Genomic DNA, 20359 nt, shown 5'->3' with positions numbered 1-20359 from the left:
CCATTAACTGCCAGAACTTACCTAAAGACAAATGTCTGAATACAGTAGAATATGCCAAACTCTCAGATGTGGGGCAAGAGCCTGTTTACCCATTGACAACATTGTACTTGCCATGAAATATCAAAAAGGTAAATTCACAAATGTTGATCCTGATCATTTCTATAATTGGCTAGACCCAAGAACAAATATCTGCAATTTAACAATATTTATTTTAGCTCCAACACATCTGTACTGATCTGAAGCCCCGCAATAGACATGGAGAAGCGTGACCGATTACTTGCAAAAAAAACAAAACAAAAAAATAAATAAAATTATATAAAACAATCTTGGCAACAAAGTAAATAGAAAAGTAATAAAAGTAGACCTAACTATTTTAGAGCTATATGGTAAGGCTAAATAAATGAGACAGAAAAATAATGTTAATAATTTTCTTTTGTATACAGCAGCTTTCAGTTAACAGGGAACTCCCTGACTAAGTACTTAGGCCTGTAGATCACATTAGTTCAGCTGAAGTTCCACTGAATCGTGTGTGTTTGAGCTTATGTTGTACAACCTGTTCTTCTGTCTCACTTTGTCTCTGATATGAGCCAAACTATAACTGACTGGAAAAAAAACTTGGCTTTTTGAAAACAAAACAGTTCTGAGGACTATGTTAGTTAATATTGGAGTCCAGCTGAAGCTGTAGTCCTACAACCTAAGACTCACCAATCTGAGTATGTTATTGTAGGCCCAAAGCAGCATGGGGCTACAGCAGATAGTTTTTATTTTTTAATGTGCTGATGCCACATTCTCGGCTGGGGGCAGGTGCTGATGTGATCATATTTAAAAACTGAACATTTGTCCATAAAGTCACTGTACCACTTAATAAATCAGAAAATTAAAAAGAAACCTTCCCCTAACACTGTGCCTCAGCAGGCCCAAAGCCTAATCAATCTTTAGGCCATTATATAGGCCTACTACTGGCCTAATAGTGTATAAAGTACATTTAATTTAGGTAACATTAACCTATATTTTTAGTAGCCTATTGTAATTAAAAGTTACACTTGCTTCACGGGGTCGTGGTCTCATGCCCCAGATCCCAAAATATGGTTTTGACACCATGGCAGTCTGAAATACGAGCTTCTTTGGGGAGTGACTGTTCCCCGTGGGTCCCCTGGAGGTTTCCCCGCATGTGAGTCACTGTGGCCGGGAGCAGGTGTGACTCCTCCCCCGCCCTCCTCCTCCTTCTCCTCCTCGGCGCTGCTCGCTGCTCTCTGCGGCTCAGAGGGCGCTGTGCCATGGCCAGCAGCGGTGGTGGAGTCGGTGACAAGTGTGTTACCACAAACCGGTGTGTTCAAATGGACTACGAGGGCAAAGTGTTCCCCCTCACCGGCGGGTACGGGCGCTACAACCGCATCGTGATCATCTTTAGCTGGTTCCCAAACTTTGCGGTCATTCTCAACTTGTTCAGCGACATGTTTTTTACGCTCATCCCGGAGGAGTACCACTGCAAACCCGACCCTCAGCTACTGCCCTCCACCTTTCTACTCAGTAACTTCACCAGACAGGGGTACCTCAACCTCACCATACCCTGGGTGGTGGAGAGTGGGCGCTTCAGCCACTGTGAACTCTTCAAGTATCCTCCAAACTCATCGGACCTCTCAGACAATGCTCCCCGGGAGAAAGTGTCTTGTACTCGGGGCTGGGAGTACCATCAGGCGGCGGGGCTCCAGAGCAACTTTGTCACTGAGGTAAGAAGGTCACTGAGTAATACAGGGCCAACTTTTATTTTTTTTATGTTTTGTATTTTGTGTATTTTTCAAAAGCTACATTCAGGGCTGATCAAATTTAAAAACGCAAACTTTACGCACAACCCATTTTGAACCCTTCTCTGTCAAGATAATGGTGCCATTTGGCCTACATGTATTTTACCCGTTCTGTTTGTGAATTTACTAATCTAGACCTATCTATACTGTATTCTAGCAGTTAGAGTCATCCACCCATAGCAATTTAATTAACAGTGACCTACATTTGCTGTCAGTGTGGGAATGGGAAACTGTACCTAAAGTAGACTAAAGTTTTCTAGTGGCAGTTGGATTCCAGTCTAGGATACTTACAATAAAATATAAAATTGTCTGTTGTGGTAGTCACTGATTGGACTCTACTCGGTCATAATTTGCATTGTGTTATCCATTTCCACAGTCAAATCATACAGACTCTATGGTGTCTAGTTTATCTTTTACTCACTGAAATGGCTTCTCTTTGTACCATGTGAAGATTTCTGTTCTGTCAATATTTGTTCCTCTCAATCAGGTGGGACTTTTCCTTGGGCATAGTTTGTTTCCAGTTCCCAATTTCACTACCTTGTCAACAACACTGCAAACAGTCAGTCGAAACTAAACTTCATGTTCGAGTGTATAACAGAATAGTTGTATCTTAGACTAAAAACAGGTGTGTTGAAAAATATACCGTACAAAAAGGATATTATTTACTATTATAATTGGTTTTATGTCTGTTCTTAGTTAACGTTAAGTCTGTTCGAGTGTGCATTATGCATGTGCTCATTCTCCTATTGTATGAGTGGCATAAAGTAGCTTCAGTATTATTGTTTATCGCAGTATATCTCTGTACAAACATATCGCACTTTTAAATTTATTGTCATGACAGGCCTAGGTACGTTTTAAAAATACATTTAAAAAGACAGTATGAACATTTTTTTATTTAATTTTTTATTCATTTGTGAGCAGCCTCTTTACAGATCTTACCAGTAACGTGGCCTGGTTGCGTCACCAGTGTATCCCTGTGGAGATGGTCAAGCTTTATGCCATGGAGCATTCCCAGGCAAAGCAATAACATCTCCATAGAGAGGAGCAGGAGGTGGACCAGAAATGTTAGATTGCTTTTCTGTCATCAGAAGCATATCTGGAGTTGTGTTTTGTTTCATTCACACATGTTTGGGTAACAATTTATCATGAAACTGTACTTTTCAAGGTAATGACTAACTTTTACCTTGTGTACTGTGGAGATTGGCAATTCAAGAGCTGAAATGATCCAAATGATTCTAGTGAAGGTGTATGGAGTTTAAAAACACAGTGGCGCACTTTCTGTATTACCACATGACGTCACAAGGTGGAACAGAGTGTTTTCTTTTTGAGAGAAGAACACAGTTTGAATATACAGAGTTTGTGTTAAACATGTTTGAATGAAACAAAACACAACTTCAGGTTTATTTTTGATGAGGAAACAACATTGTAACGTAGATCAGAAATTAACGTAATATAGACTGTTTAAGGCGTGTTTCTTTTATGCATAACAACATTTTTGCCTCACCTCTATGAGAAAGATCATTCCCAACAGTATCAGGCCTTATTAGTTAAATTTCCTGCTCTGTACAGCCGATGATGATAACTATCTTGAAACTTGAAGTCATTATGGTTAACTGCATCCTCTTCTCTCTGATCGTCAACGTCTTTACAGAAAGAAACATCATTCTATCCCAGATTTCTCTTGTTCTAATTGTTGGCAGGAGAGGCAGGGTCTGTTCCTTTTTGCGCCCCTCTTGCCCCCCTCTGCAGTCGCTTCCTCTGTCTCACAGATCAGGAGGGAACCTCGGTGCACTGAACATGGTCCAGAGAAAACATGGCTGACAGTGACTGAGCTCATCATTGTATTTACACAGATGGGGCTGATACTGGACCGGCAAAGTTCAGGTCATCAAGGCAATGCAGTACTCAGACAATATGCTATGTACAGGGTTCAAACAAAGCACAATACATGTACAGGGCAAAAAGTACTGTTCATATTCCAAGAAATACAGAGATGGACAGAGAGACAGAGAGATAAAAACTTTATCAATCCCAAAGGAAATTCAGTTTTTGGCAGCAACAATAAAACATAATAATACTAATAAACAACAATAAAACATAATTATACAAATAAACAACAATAAAACATAATAATACTACTAATAATACAGCAGTAATTCATCATTTATAGTTTTATCCAATTATATCCAGTTATAGAAATATCCAGTTTTATTTAATAAGCTACATAGTGGACCATTCATTATCTGGAGAGGGGCTCCTGATCGTCCCCTTTGAGATATTACATGCTGCAGCATTACATTTATAACATTTATTTTATGGTTGATGTTTTTGTTTTTCAAAAAAGCCTTAGAAATAAATATTCTTACTGTGAGCAAGGTCCTCTTTCCCCAGATTTGACATGTAACTTGGCCTTGTCTCCATGGATATAGTTAAGTTCATTGCAATATGTTTTTTAGCATTCAATTAAAAGGAATACCATCTCCATGGAGACAAACAGACTGTATACTCTCCCTCAGAAAAGTTACATAGTGCACCTTTAAAGAAGGAAGTTTCTAGGTGTAAAATCAAGATGTTATTTTAAATGTTTTTTTCCTGTGGTCTTTTTTGGACGTAGGTGCTTATGTCCTGATTATTCCCATGTTTCCTTTTCCTCAGAATTTCCTTTTTCCTCATGTCTTTTTCCACAGTGGAGACAATGTTTGAGACTAAAGACTCGCCGTATTGTCCAAGCGGTTAATGACATGACTGCCAAACCGCTCCAACGGGACTCATTGTTGTAACTGTTCTTTCCACGTATCATTTACTCAACCCAGGCTGCACACAGCAATAGAAAAACAATTCAAAAACTGATATTTTGTACTGTAATCATTAGCATGTCCTCTCCTGGTAATCTTGACCATGTAGCCAGTATTACCCCAATGCAACTGTTCATACATGTGTACATTTCAAATCATTTGTACATTTCTTCAGTGTAGTTTAACTGGAGGATGTGGTGCAGGTCTTATGTTAATATGCCATTTTTGTTCTGTGGTATAAAACTTGTAAGTACGGTAATAAAAAGGGTCCAGTTTTCTTTTGCAGAAGTATTAGGATAATACAAGATAATGAACTTACAACACAACATTAATTTTATAATGTATTTCTGAAAAGGTATAAACCACAAAGGTTTTAAGGAATATATCCAACATTTAGGTTTTAAATTACATTAGTTTCTGAATAGCTGGTTAGTCTCTGTAGTGACTTTAAACTCTTATATTTTAATTTCTAGTCTGAGGGAATAATTAATGGGAAATTTCCTTTTGGAACCACAGCGGATATTGACTGCCGAGCCCCTTATGCATTTGTGAAATGTGAGAAACAATGAACATCTTCTATTACATCTTCTTCTGACACAAACATAATCAAATGTGCGTGGATGTAAAACCCTGCTTCACTCTGTAAAATTGAAAGTTAAACTTAATCCATTGCCAGTACATGGTTAGCTGTGAATGGGAATGGTCTTATGCAAAGAGTATGTAGCTCGTTCTACTTTGAATCTAACGTAATAAGGCTTGAACAGGCATCTTAACTCAGTTACTAGGACATTCCTCCTCGCTCACTCCAGTGTCTACTGTGTCATCCAGTGAAAGGAAACACTGAGTATATATACAAATATGTTTGTAGTAAATTACATCCTGTCCCACTGCCTCTTAATGGTTGATAAATTGTGTATTATAAAAGGTTAACTTGTTTTATGTGTCTGTTGTTTACAGTGGGACTTGGTCTGCAGTGACTACTGGAAAATCCCTCTGCAACACATCTGCTTCATGATGGGATGGATCCTGGGATACATCCTCCTGGGTACACTGTGTGACTGGTGAGTGAGAAGATACAGAACCACAGAACTATAGAAGGAGAAGTCATGACTTTAATGTTAAACAAAGTATGTTCACTTGATGCCATACAATGGCCTGAGTGTACTACCAAGAACTACAGCAGGACTTTTTCTGGAGCCTTTTTATGTACATTTTCATCAACTCTGCCCATGGGTTAATTTTAATTACTAAGCCATTTTAGCTTAATATTGTGATTCACAATGATTTATATATGTTATAGCTTATTACCGAAGACCTGAAAAAACATAATATATTTTATTTCAAGGTACGCTAAATAACTTTTTGGTTGCCAGATCCACCATCCACAATTTTACTTTTTCCCAAATCATACTGCAATAGTCTGGAGCTGTTTGTCCTGAGAGAATATAAAAGGTTACGTATTAGATGTTAAAGTCTTGGGTGAAAACATTGCAGCGGTGTGTTTGCAGGTTTGGTCGGAGGAAGAGTTTCCTGTTGTCTCTGAGTCTGTCCAGTCTTTTGGGGGTGTGCGTGTGTCTGTCCAACAGCGCCGTGCTCTTCCTGCTGTTGAGGCTGGCTCAGGGCTGCATGCTCGCTGGAGTCTACCTGTCCTCATACATCAACAGTGAGTATGGCTTACCTACACAGTCCCTTTAGAGATATGAGCTCAGTGTGAATCCGAATGAATGAATCAAACATTAAACACATGTCGTGTGTCATGAGTTTGTGCTACTGGTTACCCATTTCCTAACCTGTTAGCCAAAAAATAAAAGCATGTTTTTTTTAGTTTTTTTTTTTATGTCTGTATTGCACTGAAGTGGGCTGTAGTGGCTGTGCGCTGTAAGTGTGCTTGCATCTCTATTGTGCTCTAGAGGAGGGCCTCCCCCTACTTGTCTCTGTGAAAATGCTTTTTTCTGTGGCTCTGATATTCTACAGTATGGGCATAAAACATTTCTATATCCATGGAGAATTGTGTGGTGTAGTTTTAACTGTTCAACCCATGTGTGTTGCTTTAAATTTCTAGTAGAGTAGTTGTAATAATTACACTCAAATAAAACTTAATGATGTCTAGTTGTAAACAGTTTGAAACGCCTTACACATCATTAGCTGACTTCTCTTTATTCTTGGAACTACTCTGCCATCTCTCTGAGTCATCTCTGGCACTGAGTCTGTCCACATCCCAACATGTTGTGGAGTAACCAAGGATCTGGCTGATCAAAAATAACTCACCTAAATCATGTTGAAACATATTTGAATTGTGTTAAAAAGAATGACTGGCACACTTTCTGGTCCGTGCCAGAAAGCTTCCTCTTCCTGTAAACCCAGTAAAGGTTACATGGGATTGATTGAATATACTGAAGTCTTGTGATGTTGAGTAACAATGTTGTGGTGACTCTATAACTCAAACATCCAGTAACAGATATAAATAGAATACATTATACTGACTGATGTGTATGTCTTCAGCAAATTATTTTAGTCTCCAAGATTTCTGTCGATCAGTGCAGGGAGTAGAAAATAAAATAATGAAGTATCTCTCTTGTATGTATCCAGGCACAGTTGTTTTTATTGCTGAAATAAAGCTTTCTTAAAGAGGGGGTGTTATGCAATATGTCTTCATGTCCAATATGTATTCATGCATGTTTGAGTAATCTAGCAATCTCAGCCCATAAGTCTACATCATGTATGCTCCCACACTGCAATGTTTCATAAATATACAAGCACATGGCACAAACCAATACACTACAGCTTCACAAACCTGACAGTTTTATTAGCAAAATGCATGCCAAATGTAATTAGATAGCACTCTGAAGGGGGAATGACTTGGCACGGAGAGCGAAGGGAGTGGGAAGTCAGAGCATCAAAAGTGAAACTGAAACATATTTAACATGTTAATATGTTGTTTTTGTTGACTATAAAACAATAAAAGGTACTGTAGCATGGCGATTTAAATATGTTTTGTGTTAGCATTTAATACCCGCTCTTTAATGGACGTCGCCTGTCCACAGATCAGACTTGTGATTTGGCCTGGTATCACTCACTGCTTGTGTCTATGTGATAGATAAGTGTAATGCCATACTGTTGAACCCTCCGAGCCAGGCTGGAGCCACCTAGTGCCTCCGCTCAGTTTCACTTGTCTCCAGCAACTAGGTCAGGAATTGGAATACACTAGACGGTTCACAAAAACCCCGGACGTGCGAAGAGCCATAGATTCTATGTTGGCAATGATTCCCGAGATCGAGGATTTAAAGCCGGAACAAAGAAAATGTTTGGTGAATTTTATTAAGATGTTATTGCCCTTCTTTCAGTAGGATTTGGGAAAAGATTAATAAATCAGGGAGTCCCGTTAGCAGCGCATTACATACGTCATGACCAAATAGCAGCAACTGTTTAGATGGAAAAAAAAGTACCCACCTACCGTCGAATTAATAAATTCTAACGCTGCGAGGTCAGATGGTTTCTATGAAGTGAAACCGTCTGATGAATCAGGCTAGAACCTTCCAGGGAAGGCACTGACATCCTACATGACAAGCAAATGGCATAAACTCCACTAGAAAGGTTACATAATGCACCTTTAATAATTATTGTTGGAAAATACCATTTAAATCTACTTTGACGTACTTCTTTCTGTATTTCACCTCGATTTACAAGTATGATTTGAAGTGGGTTGTTCAGTTCCCAAACAATAATTCAACTTTGCAAGGCTTTGGAGGCAGGAGTGCTACTTGGATATGCAAAAAATGTGCAGAATTGTCCTTTTGGTGCTCTTCAGTGTAGGGACCAGTCTCAAATACAAAGTGGGAAAAAAACTGAGGCACTCAAAAAGTACAAAATAATTAAAAGCCTTTAATACCACATGGCAGATAAAGTTAAAATACGCCAACGCGTTTCGGCCCTTCGGCCTTCGTCAGGGCAAACTCGAGATGGTTCTCACAGTGCAGATTTAAAGTAATAGGTGTAGGTCACATGTTCACAGTGGGCTGGCCCACAGTCCCCTAGATGCATGATGGGACAGGTAGGCCTAACAAACCTTAATTATAGGCTAAACAAATTCAAATACAATAATACAAGACATAAATGGTGCAAATCCCAACAACCAATACATAGATAGATACATTATATGAAAATAGTATAAAATAGTATAAAAAGATACATAGTGTAAGGATATATATAGAGTGCGATAACTCAAAAGTGCTTCAGCTATAGTTTGTATAATATATTTAAGGGCTAGTCTTAAATAATTTCAAGAAGACAGGGATATAGAACAATCGATTACACATTTAAAGCAGTTAAAGGAAGGGGGAGAAATCTAACTCTCCACTGAGTCCTGGAAACTGTGTAGCCTTGAGAGTGTAGATCCAGTAGGTCTCTCTCTGTAATAGTTTTTCAGTCTATCTCCTCCTCTTATTGTTTCTTTAATATGTTCAATTGCATAGACTTTTAGGCTTTTGCAGCTGCCATGGTTGGCTTCTTTGTAATGCACGGCCATAGGATACAGGGGGTTATATGTCCTTATAGCCTGTTTATGTTCAGCCAGTCTGTTTTTCAATTTGCGTTTTGTTCGGCCTACGTAAAAACGACCACATGGGCATTCAAGTCTGTATACTACATAGGTAGTGTTACAATTAATTAATGTTCTAATATAAAAAGTTTGACCTGAGTTAATGTCCATGAATAAGTTCGTCTGTTGTACATGTTCACAAAAGGTGCAGTTACCACATCTATAGCAACTAGCCTTAGTGTCCAACCATGTCTTTTGTTTCAAAGGAGGGAGATAACTGTTCACTAGTCTATCACTGAGCGTAGGGGCTTTTCTAAAGGTGATGGTGGGGGTCTCTGGGAGAGCGTCTCTTAGGGTGCTGTCGCTTCTTAATATACTCCAGTTCTGTTTGATTATTTGTTTGATTCGGTTTGCTTCAGTGCCATATTCAGTTACAAAATACACTTGATTAGTACTCACATTTTTCTTTGGTTTCTGAGTCAATAGTTCTTCTCTATAAAGACTTTTGGCTCGATTGTAGGCTAAAGACAAAGTACTGTCTGTGTAGCCTCTGTTTTTGAATCTACAGCTCATATCTTGAGCATTTTTTTCAAAGTTAGACTCAGTATCACAAATCTGCCGTAGTCTTTGAAACTGACCATAAGGGATATTCTGAAGCAACCATGGGGGGTGAAAGCTGTCTGCTTTTAAAATTGTATTTCGATCAGTTACTTTTCTGAAAATTGTGCTATGTAAATCCCCATCAAGGTCCTTATAAATATTTAAATCTAAGAAATGTATTTCTGATAAGGAGTAGTCTAGGCTGAGTTTAATATTGACATTTGTATTATTCAAGTAAGAATGAAACTGTAACAATTCTTGTTCAGACCCAGACCACAATAGTAGAACATCATCAATGTAATGTCCCCACCACAATATTTTGTCTCGAAGATTGTTCAGATTGGAGAATACATAGTTTTCTTCCCAAAAGCCCAAGTACAGATTTGCATAATTGGGTGCAAAGCATGCGCCCATTGCTGTGCCTTTTTGTTGTTTATATAGTTGCTGCTGAAAGAGAAAGATGTTATTTTTCAGTGTCCATTCTGTTAGCTTTAATATAAATCCAGCAGGGGGCATTGTCTCTGAAGTCCTCTTTTTTAGGTAGTGTTCCAGTGCCATTAGTCCATCTTTATGATCAATGTTAGTGTATAATGGTTCTACGTCCATAGTTGCAAGATATCCTTCTCCGATGTCCTTAATCAGTTTCAGTTTATTTAACACCTGAGTACTGTCTTGAATAAAGGAAGGCAAGTCACTGACAAAAGGTTTAATATGAAAGTCTATGTATTTAGATAAAGGTTCTGTAAGTGATTCATTCCCACTAATTTTCGGCCTTCCTGGTGGGTAATAATTCAACTTGTTGTGTCTTATCTTCTGACAAATGGCGTGGAGTGTTACATTTCTGACTGACAGTAGCAGCAGCTGTGTGCTTGTCTCCTCTTACTTTTGACTCCTCGGTTTACTTCTGTGTGTGTGTATGACGTCTGTGTGGAGATGTCTCTGGCTTGTACAGATTCACTGAGGGCATTTGTTGTGTAACTAGTATGAGCTATTGCAGGAATGTAATTTAGTGATGTTCTTTTGGCGTAGATATACTCACTCTTTGGAGGGTGGACGGGGGCGGGGGTAACTGGTGCCCTCTAGGTTTCTGACACACTCCCACATTCCAGCGGGGTCAGGAATAGATTAGGTCCAGATTGAGTTTTTGAACCTCCTGCAGATGTTGGATTGGGCAAGGGGAGTGGGGGTGTGTGTGGGTGTGTGAGACATGTCAGGCATTTTCATGTTACAGTTCTTTAGGTCCAAAATTAGGAGTTAGCAATTATATTCAAATTAATACCTCAATAATTTTACATTAATCTTTTTTTTTATTATTTTTTTTTATTTACAATTTGTAATTTTTTAGGGAGTGGATACCCGGCACATTAATAACAAAATAGACATAACAAAATATAAGATTAACAAACAAAAAAATATATATATAAATAAGGGGCATGGGTAGGGGGGTGGGTGTGTGGGTAGGTTTTAATATTATACAATAAATAAATAAATAAATAAACAAAAATAAGCCCTCCCGCACCCTCTCTCTACACCACGAATTTAACAATACTCAGAAGCTCAGGTTTAAATATCAGACAATATTATACTCCTTTACGAACTGCTCTGAGTCTAGAATAGGGGTGTGAAAAAATATTTAAAAATCAATATATCGTGTCATTTAATGTGATGATACAGTATCGAAATTGTGGGCACAAAGAGTATTTTTTGGTACATTTTACCTCATTATTTTGTTAGAGCTCTGCAGTTTCGTTGCTTGTTTAGTGGAAAGAAACTCTTTTATGCAACGCCTTTGACATTTTCACTGTTTTGATGATTAAAATGAGTGTGTTTCATATTAACTTTGCACAAGAAGTGGTTTAACAAAACTTTTAGTATCACAGCCACAATTTAGCCATTATTTTTATTGAACCACATCAAATTGTTTTAAAATTTATTGTATCAAATTGAAAGTGCATTGTATCAAAATATGTATTATATCCAGTGTTGGGGAGTAACAGATTATATGTACCGGCGTTACATAATCAGAGTACAAATTATGAGTAACTGTATTCAGTTACAGTTACTGTTTCCATGAGTGGTAATTGGATTACAGTTACTTTGTTGAAATAAATGGATTACATGGCGGTATTTTCCTGTTTTCACATTTTGGGCTAAACCAGGCCTAAAACCAGGACTAAACCAGGACTAAAACCAGGACTAAACCAGGACTAAATCAGGACTAAACCGGGACTAAACCAGGAGTAAAACCAGGTCTAAACTAGGACTAAAACCAGGACTAAACTAGGACTAAAACCAGGACTAAACTAGGACTAAAACCAGGACTAAACCAGGAGTAAAACCAGGTCTAAACCATCCCTAAACCAAGACTAAACCAGGACTAAACCGGGAATAATCTAGGACTAAAACAGGTCTAAACAATATGACACTAACAGTAGGTGGACATACTCATACATTTCTCATTTCTCATATAAAAAGCATTTCTCTATCAATAATATTTTTAATTTGGTTAAGTACAGTCTGGGCTTTTTATTTTCTTTTATCTGATAAAACATCTTATGTTAAAATATTTGCTTCTCTACAGCAAACAGTTGCCTGTTCATGGAGTCTTGGGCTCAATAGACAATTTGAAGAGAACAAACAAGAACTTTCAGGATGTGGTTGCTACATTCATGTAGTTTTAAAAAGCATGACAATAGCAAGTAATCCAAAGTATTCAGATTACATTACTCACTTTAAGTAATTTAATGGATTATGTTGCAACTCAAGGTATGTAATCTGTAATCTGTAGGGGAATACATTTTAAAAGTAACCTTCCCAACACTGATTATATCATGGCCTGGGTATCAAGATATGTATTGCATCTCCAACTTCTTATTGATACCTGCCCTAGTCTAGAATTCCACAACGCTTATACTACAGTCCCCACCAACTGAAAATGGAAAATGTCAATGGATGTTCAAAGCAGTAGTTATTTCTGTTTTAGCTGAAGCTAGTCCCTCCTAATAGCAGATAATTTGTTTACCCTTTGCTAGTGGTGATGCTCACAGTGTAGTGATAGAACAGTGATTAAATGTTGCCGGAACTACCTGTGCAGTTATTAAAAAATAATGCTCTTAGCTCTTACCATTAACACTGATCTCACTGATCTAATTTGTACTGCTCATTTCTATCCAAAATGTAAAAAAAAAATGCAAATGGTTAGGTTGATCTAAGGGAGGATTTGATTTATTTGTTTGTTTGTTTGTTTTTTATAGTGGCAATGACTTGAAGGTTTATGATGCCATCTTCTCTTCTGACAATACTTGCTGTTGTTGTGTGCTTGGGCAAGACACACCCAGCTTGTATGTGGATGTTAGAGTAAGGGAAGAAGCCATGCAAACTTTTTTAGGGTCTCAATTTATTTCGCAGGTGGTTCCTTTTAAACAACAGTGCCGATATAGCCATTACTTTCTCGTGTTGAGTGCAAATCTGTTCTTGGTGACGTCCTGTGTTTCTAATGGTAACAGGGGAACAATAGGTGGACAGGAAGAAAGCAGGAAATGAAATCTTTGAAGGACCCTTTAGCTCGTCCTACAAAATGTAGGATGTGGAAGAAGCCTAGTGCACAAGGTCAGAAGTCAATGGAACAAACTATGTTACATCACCAGCCCATCGTGGCGTTTTTTTCTCATAGATATTTGTGAAAACCGCTGATTGTGATGGGAAAAACAGGAAGTAATGTTGAGCTGGACACTGTGACCCAGTGGTTGAGCAGGTCTTGGGTTCAATTCCTGGATTAGGCTTGGCCTTTCTTGCGGGTTAGTGTCATGACGCTAAACTTCCAAACTCAATTTCAACACTATAAGTAAAGTTTTTATACCAGTTCTAATACATCTATGACAGTATAAAACACATTTCTAGATAGATTATGCATTTGAATGAAAATAATGCATTTAATTAATAGGTTGTTTTCTTTATGTTTTCTTTAATATTATCATGCAGCCTTATACTAGTTCTGATATAGCTCCAGACCATTCTAAAAGGTCCAACTTTGTCCTATGCATGTAATTTTTTTCTCTTTTTTTCAAGTTAATATCTTGATACCAGTTTCAGTATTGTTTTAGCAGACGTTCAGACAGGATTAATCATTGTCTATTGTACAACTTGTATATCTAGTTAAAAATATAATGTTTACTTTGCTGTACGTGTATCAGGACATAGAAAAAATGAAGAATTTCAAATCTCCAGACCAGTACTGATACAGTTTTATCTAATTTGCACAGCATCTAGCTTATTACAATACATCAAACATTTCACTGTATGTCCTGGGCTTCTATATGTTTTCTTTGTATAAATCAGATTCTTCAGATCCATAAATGCCTACCGTGAGTGTTTCCAGAGTAGATTTACGCGTGAACAAACAGCTGAATGGCTCCATTTTCCAACTATGCACCAGAAAAGTTGAAACCTCGGTCATCTGAATGAAATCAGTTTTACTGCATAACAAGGCTTAAAGTGTATATGTTATGAATTGTATGTAGTTAGTTACAGTTCCCTATTGAAACATGTTGTGCGTTTTCACATGTATTACCTTTTAAAGAATACCTTTTGTTGACATGGTTGAATCAGTTTAGAAATGTCTGTATACTTCTGTTTTGACAATATGTTTTCATTACATGTTTTGTTGCTACTACAAAAGACCAGCTGATGTATTTAGCCCATGCAAATAAAAACACAATCATCTGTCTAATAAAGTATAAAATCATTGTTATTGCATCTAATAGGAATGTTTTTATCAGTACCACTCACTCACACTGTCATTATGAAACCACAGCAGTAGGTTTCCATGTTTGTTTACTGATAGAAAATCCATTAGCTCGACAGATTGGTTTTGCTTCGGTTTGGTTTAATTTAGATTTTCCTTGACGTAGGACTCGAGCTGTGTGATCCTCCCCATCGCCTCATGGTGGCAATGGTGAGCGGTTTCTTCGGTATCTTTGCGGAGCTGCTGTTGCCGGGTCTTGCTGCTCTCTGCCGTGATTGGCCGATTCTTCAGGCTGTGGTCACGCTCCCTCTCATCCTGCTGCTCGGATACTGGTGGTGAGTTTAAGGGGAAGTGTTTGACTCTGTTTACGTTTTTATACTACATTTTATTTATTTATTTTTTTTAATTGTCATCTGAAATTGCTACTGAGAGGTCTACAGCCTATCCTGTCAGTAGAATGATGTGGTTTGGAGTTCAGATTTTGTATCAAGACTATTTTGTTGTTTTAAAAGGCAATGATTAAAACTTTGTATTGGTTTATTGTTTAAAATGTTTAAAATGTGTATGTAATTCCTCAGTCATCCAGATAAGAGCCACAGCTAAAGAAATAATCAATTCTGTCAACTGGACTGCTTTTAGAGTGAAACTTCAGTCCAGTTCACAGAATTACATTTTTCTTTTGGTATTGATTAATATGAGAAAAAATATATTGCCCAGCCTTACTGTCAAATAGATGAGAATACTGAGGAAGCAAATATTTACACTACAGAAGTTTTTAAAACTAAAATATTTTTGTCTGTTTTAACTCTGTTTTATGTGTTTTATATTTGTAATAGATAATGTACACGAATACATGCTCAATGCAAACACCTATAACCTTTTGAAGTCACACCTGACTGAACAGGATCCATCATGCCTCAGTCGGCCTGAACTTAAAGCACAAAAACAAGCTTTTCACAAACAGTCATTACATAACATTACAGCTGCAAAGTAGTGTTAGCAATAACAACTTGAAGATTTACTTTGCTTCCTATAAAAGGCAAATAGTTCCAGATGTACACCTAAACAAAATAGGAATGGTTAATCTTCTACATTTTATATCATGTAGTCAGAAGTTATTCTAATAATATTCTAAAAAAAAAAAAAGAAAAGAAAAAGGAAAAAAGGAAAAATAAAGAATATAGAAAGAAAAATGAAATAACAATAATAATAATATTAAATTATTGCAAAACTTTATGAACAAGGGTGTATGTACAATGCAGAGGCTTATATTAGTAACTGTATCATTACACTGTAGCATACACTGCAGACTCTGTGGCTTATATAGTCATGGCTTATCTAAAATGGTTCTAGCCATTAAAATGTAAATCTTCCTCATGATATAGAGCATGCTGCCCTATAGACTGTGTGATATAACAAGTAAATGGTGTGTGTATGTACTTGTGGATGATAACAGCCCTTTTCCTCCTCAGCTGTAGCTCGGTGTTCCCAGAGTCTCCTCGATGGCTCCTGGCCACGCAGCAGATCCCAGCGGCCCGGAAAAGTCTCCAGGAATTCAGCTCCAGGAACGGGTCTCCTCTGCAGGATGAGATGTTCCCAGGCCAAGTCGTACTGACGGGTAACTAGTTTAACCACTTTAGATTAGTCTCAAGTCTATAGGTCTTATCAGTTAAACAATATCATGAGAATACGTATTCTGAATATGAATTTTGAGTATCTGTATTCCATCACAATACCTTTTTCATTTGGTCCTTAAGTGATATTCAAAATACAGTTACTCTTCTAAAATCAAAGGAATACATGGCGGTACTTGATTTTTTTTATTTATTTTTTTTTAGGTTTCAAATTGCACAGAGTTAGTGAGACATATGTACTGCTCTTGTGGTGGATGCCATTGTGATTTTTCCTTCTCTAAATCAGTGATAGATAAATGCAGAACAAACAGTGAAACAAAAAGACATTTTTGGTTGGAGGAGGTGCTAAGTTCTTCCATAGGGATACACACTTAACATGTTAATTTTGAACCTTTTGTGATTGTGAGCCCACCCCCTACCATGTTTGCTTTGCAGTTTTAAACAAGTTTAAATTAAGTTAGCACCCTGTAGTTATTTATAAAACCTTATATGGTATTATTGTTTTATTGTAGTCTAATTGAACATTCTGTAGTTGCCATTTGAAAAGTTGTAATTATGATTGAATGTATTATCAAATTGGCATCAGCCATTCTAGGTGCCGCCCCTGTGCACAGCTCTACCAAAAGGCTGTTTAGTTTGCTACATTATTTGTAATTGTTAAAGCTGGTGTTTATGTTATACTGAATTGTACCTGGCATGTTTACAGACATTGACTCAGCGTTTGGAGAGGACTGTAAGCCAAGTTACCACACAGTTTTGGAGCTGCGTCGCACTCGAGTCATCTGGAAAAACTGCCTCATTCTCAGTTTCACTTTGTAAGTTTCTAATCATTATTGTCTTCTGCTCAATACCATAATGGGTTTGCAAAGAGTCTTGGGAATTGGTAAAGTTTTAAAGTGTATTTTAATATATTTCTGAACCCTTTTTGCATGTATTCAGACTAACTATAAACTCTTAATCAAAATACTTAGCTTTTGTACTAATGTTTTTTTGTACAGGTTTATTGGGACAGGGATCCAGTACTGCTTCACCCGAAATGTCCACAGCTTCAACACCAACTTCTACTTCACCTATTTTATCCGTGTCCTGACAGGGGCACTAGCATGTGTTTTTATCTTTCTGTCTGTGAATCACTTCGGACGACGAGGGATGCTCCTGCTGTCTGCCATCGTAACAGGACTGTCCTCACTCCTGCTCCTGGCTCTCACTCCATGTATGTCACTTATAGACAGATTTATGTACATGTATCATGTATCTTTCTTTTTTGTTGTTTATCCATTTTCATATTAAGGCTAGACACTGCAGGGAAATAGGAAAAAGTCTTTAAAATAACTGCATAAAAGAGTAATTTGTTTTTCTTACATTTCTTACACATAGAACATATAAATAGTAATAATAAGTTTTTAAATTTAAAAATAATTTATACTGTGTCCATAAGTGATCTTACTTTTGTTCCAGATCTACGTGGGGGTTTGGTCCTGGTGCTGTCTGTGGTGGGGCTGCTTTTCTCTCAGGCCTTGGCGATGCTCAGTGCCTTTTTCGCCACCGAAGTCTTGCCCACCGTCGTCAGGTCAGTGTCCCAAGCAGAGTAAAAAAACTAGTATTGAAACTTGATACTTATTTGAACAAGTATTAATGCTGAAAAAGTCACATAAAGTGTGCAAAACAGAACCTTTTCTGAATACTTTTAGACTGTATAAGACCACAAAAATAATTGGGTCTTATAATGTGTTGAAAACTAAATTTGATTAAAAGTGTATTCATTTTTCTTTGTTCATTATAGTATCAAAATCTGTATCGAGTATCAAGCCTTTTCTTTAGTATCGAAATAGAGTTTGAAATTTTAGTATTGTGACAACACTAGTCCTGGGTCACATTTTTACTTGCCTAGACTAGACTAGACTAATTTTACATTTCACTTTTTGTGCAATACTTGAACATTTACAGCATGTTTAGAACATTTCCGTTGGATTTCCAGTATATCATCTGAATATTAAGAAATAAGAAAATGTGTATATTACTTTTGTCAGTATCACCAGTATAATTCATGTATTTTCTGTTTGCTTTCCCAGAGGTGGGTGCCTGGGCCTGGTGATGGCTGCTGGCTGTGTGGGGATGGCGGCCTCTTCTCTGATGGAGCTCCAGAACAACGGTGGATACTTTTTACATCACGTGATCTTCGCCTCCTTCGCCGTTCTGTCCGTCCTCTGCATCATGCTCCTCCCTGAAACCAAACGCAAGCCTCTGCCAGACTCACTCAAAGAAGGGGAGAGTCAGCGCCGCCCGCCTCTGTTCCTGTCTTATCCGGATCGGGACAGTCTGCCACTGCTACGCACCCGTGCCCCTCTCTCCGAATATAATCCAGATAATTATTCACGGTTAGTTTCTGCCACGAGGAAAATGTTGGCTAAAGACAGTTTGCCCTATAGGATTGCAGTACCGGGCCACTCCCCTCTGCTGTCAGACAGTGATAGTACGGGACAGGACAATGGGACACTACGAGCTGTGGCGTAATCCCCCAACCCCCAGTTAGCTGCATATTATAGACTTCTTACTGTGGACAAACCTTACCTCTGAAGACCATGAAGTGTCTTGAATGGATACAGTGCACTTTACATTTGTGGAATTAAAGGCCCACTATGTAACTTTTCTAGTGTAGAGTCAACCCACCACCTGCTTATCTCCATGGAGATGTTCCACTTTAAGGCCTGATCTAGCTTGTATTTATACAAAATACCCAGTTATACATGAATTATTGAGCGTGCATGCCTATAAACAGAAAGGACCTGTATTTGGCCTACTGGCATTGCTCTTTCTCACCAGAGATACATTTAAATACTGTGAAACTTTCCAGGAAAAAAAAGATTTCCATGAAGATAAGCATTTGGCAGACCTTCCACCAGTAAAGTTGTATAATACACCTTTAAGTGTCTCAGACTTCATTTTTTACACTGTTACGTTGCTGTGTTATTTTCATGAATCAATCTTGTTTATTGTCGTTTTTTTTGGTAAAGTTTTTTTTATTGTACAGGAACACACTGATCAACTGCAAAAGTTAAAATAATACACAACATTATACAGGTTTAGAAATGGGGACTTCATGAGATATTTCATGTATTTTATATAAATATTTACCACTAACAACTACTTCTACTACTTACTAATAAAGTTTAGGCTTATGAACTGCAAGCCATTATCACAATATAGACACAGCTATATGTCTATCTAAATGTTGTGTAATTTGTGAAACCTGACTTAAAAAATAGTTCAGTTTGCCATGATATTCTAATTGATTGATGTCATGTACACCATGTATTTGATTTTCTTATTTTTTATGTCATGTGACAATCTAAAACTGTCCATTTCATGACAGCATGTCACTCTAAACATGTGACCACTGTGTATCATGTGAGCAGCAGCACTTTCCCCATTTACAAACCGCTCATGCACTTTTCATTAAGTCTGTATGATTCAGCAGTGTCACAGAGCTGAGAGGAGCTTCTCATGGTGACCACTAGAGGGCGCCTTATGACGCATTGGATACTGCATCTCCAACACCTTCATTCTGATGCTGTCTGTCCATCTCATTTGTAAACCACTCTGTTCCAATATAATGTAGTTTTTCAAAACACTGAAAGCTAATTTGGGGTTTATTTGTTGCTTTTTGAAGCATTTGCGTATTTTTATGTTCTTTTTATTATTTAAATTCACTCACATAAATAACAGAAACTGTAGTTCATGCCTTACTTTTACTTTATTTTACAATTTCCTGGTACAAAATTGCAAAGCTACTAATGTGCTTCAGTTATTCTCAAGACTTGCTGTATCTTGACTTAATTTCTATGCATTTCCCCCATGACTGCCTTAAATCAGCCATATAGCGAAGGTTCATACTTTTCATTAAAATGTAATGTGAAATGCAGAGTAGGCTGTCATCTGCCTGAGAATATAATTTAGCTCTGTGTAAACATGACTTCATCTGTGCTGCCTTCAGGACACCTGGGATTTTTGAACACGCAGTTATTAAATCCTTTGGCCAATGAATATTGTTTGGGTTTTGTGTGTGTGTGTTTTTTTTTTTTTTTTCTATTTTATTTTTCATTTTATTTTAATAAAACATCATAAAACTCATGCAGTAGCATTAGTACTTTGCCTCATCTTTGGCTGACCACAAGATGGAGCTGACCTTTTGTAGTCTTCCAAGTTTTGAAAATACTTCAAATTAAGTTGATTTAGTTACTTGA

The 20359-nt window shown here is 37.5% G+C and overlaps 1 protein-coding gene across 1 annotated transcript; it reads left to right on the top strand.

Moving 5' to 3' along the window:
• Positions 1-1278: 1278 nt before the first annotated feature.
• On the top strand, positions 1279-20159 carry slc22a31 (solute carrier family 22 member 31). Its single transcript, XM_020939042.2, has 9 exons — positions 1279-1730; positions 5558-5661; positions 6109-6263; positions 14648-14816; positions 15954-16099; positions 16822-16930; positions 17114-17328; positions 17574-17685; positions 18188-20159. The coding sequence occupies exons 1-9, from the start codon at positions 1338-1340 to the stop codon at positions 18627-18629; spliced, it is 1845 nt and encodes a 614-aa protein (XP_020794701.2). The 5' UTR covers positions 1279-1337; the 3' UTR covers positions 18630-20159.
• Positions 20160-20359: the final 200 nt, after the last annotated feature.

The sequence above is a fragment of the Boleophthalmus pectinirostris genome, unplaced genomic scaffold (genome assembly GCF_026225935.1).
Source record: "Boleophthalmus pectinirostris isolate CB_2022bp ecotype Guang Dong unplaced genomic scaffold, ASM2622593v1 HiC_scaffold_19, whole genome shotgun sequence".
NCBI lineage: Eukaryota > Metazoa > Chordata > Actinopteri > Gobiiformes > Gobiidae > Boleophthalmus > Boleophthalmus pectinirostris.
Note: the sequence above shows the minus strand (reverse complement) of the source record. Positions and strands in the feature narration are given on the sequence as shown.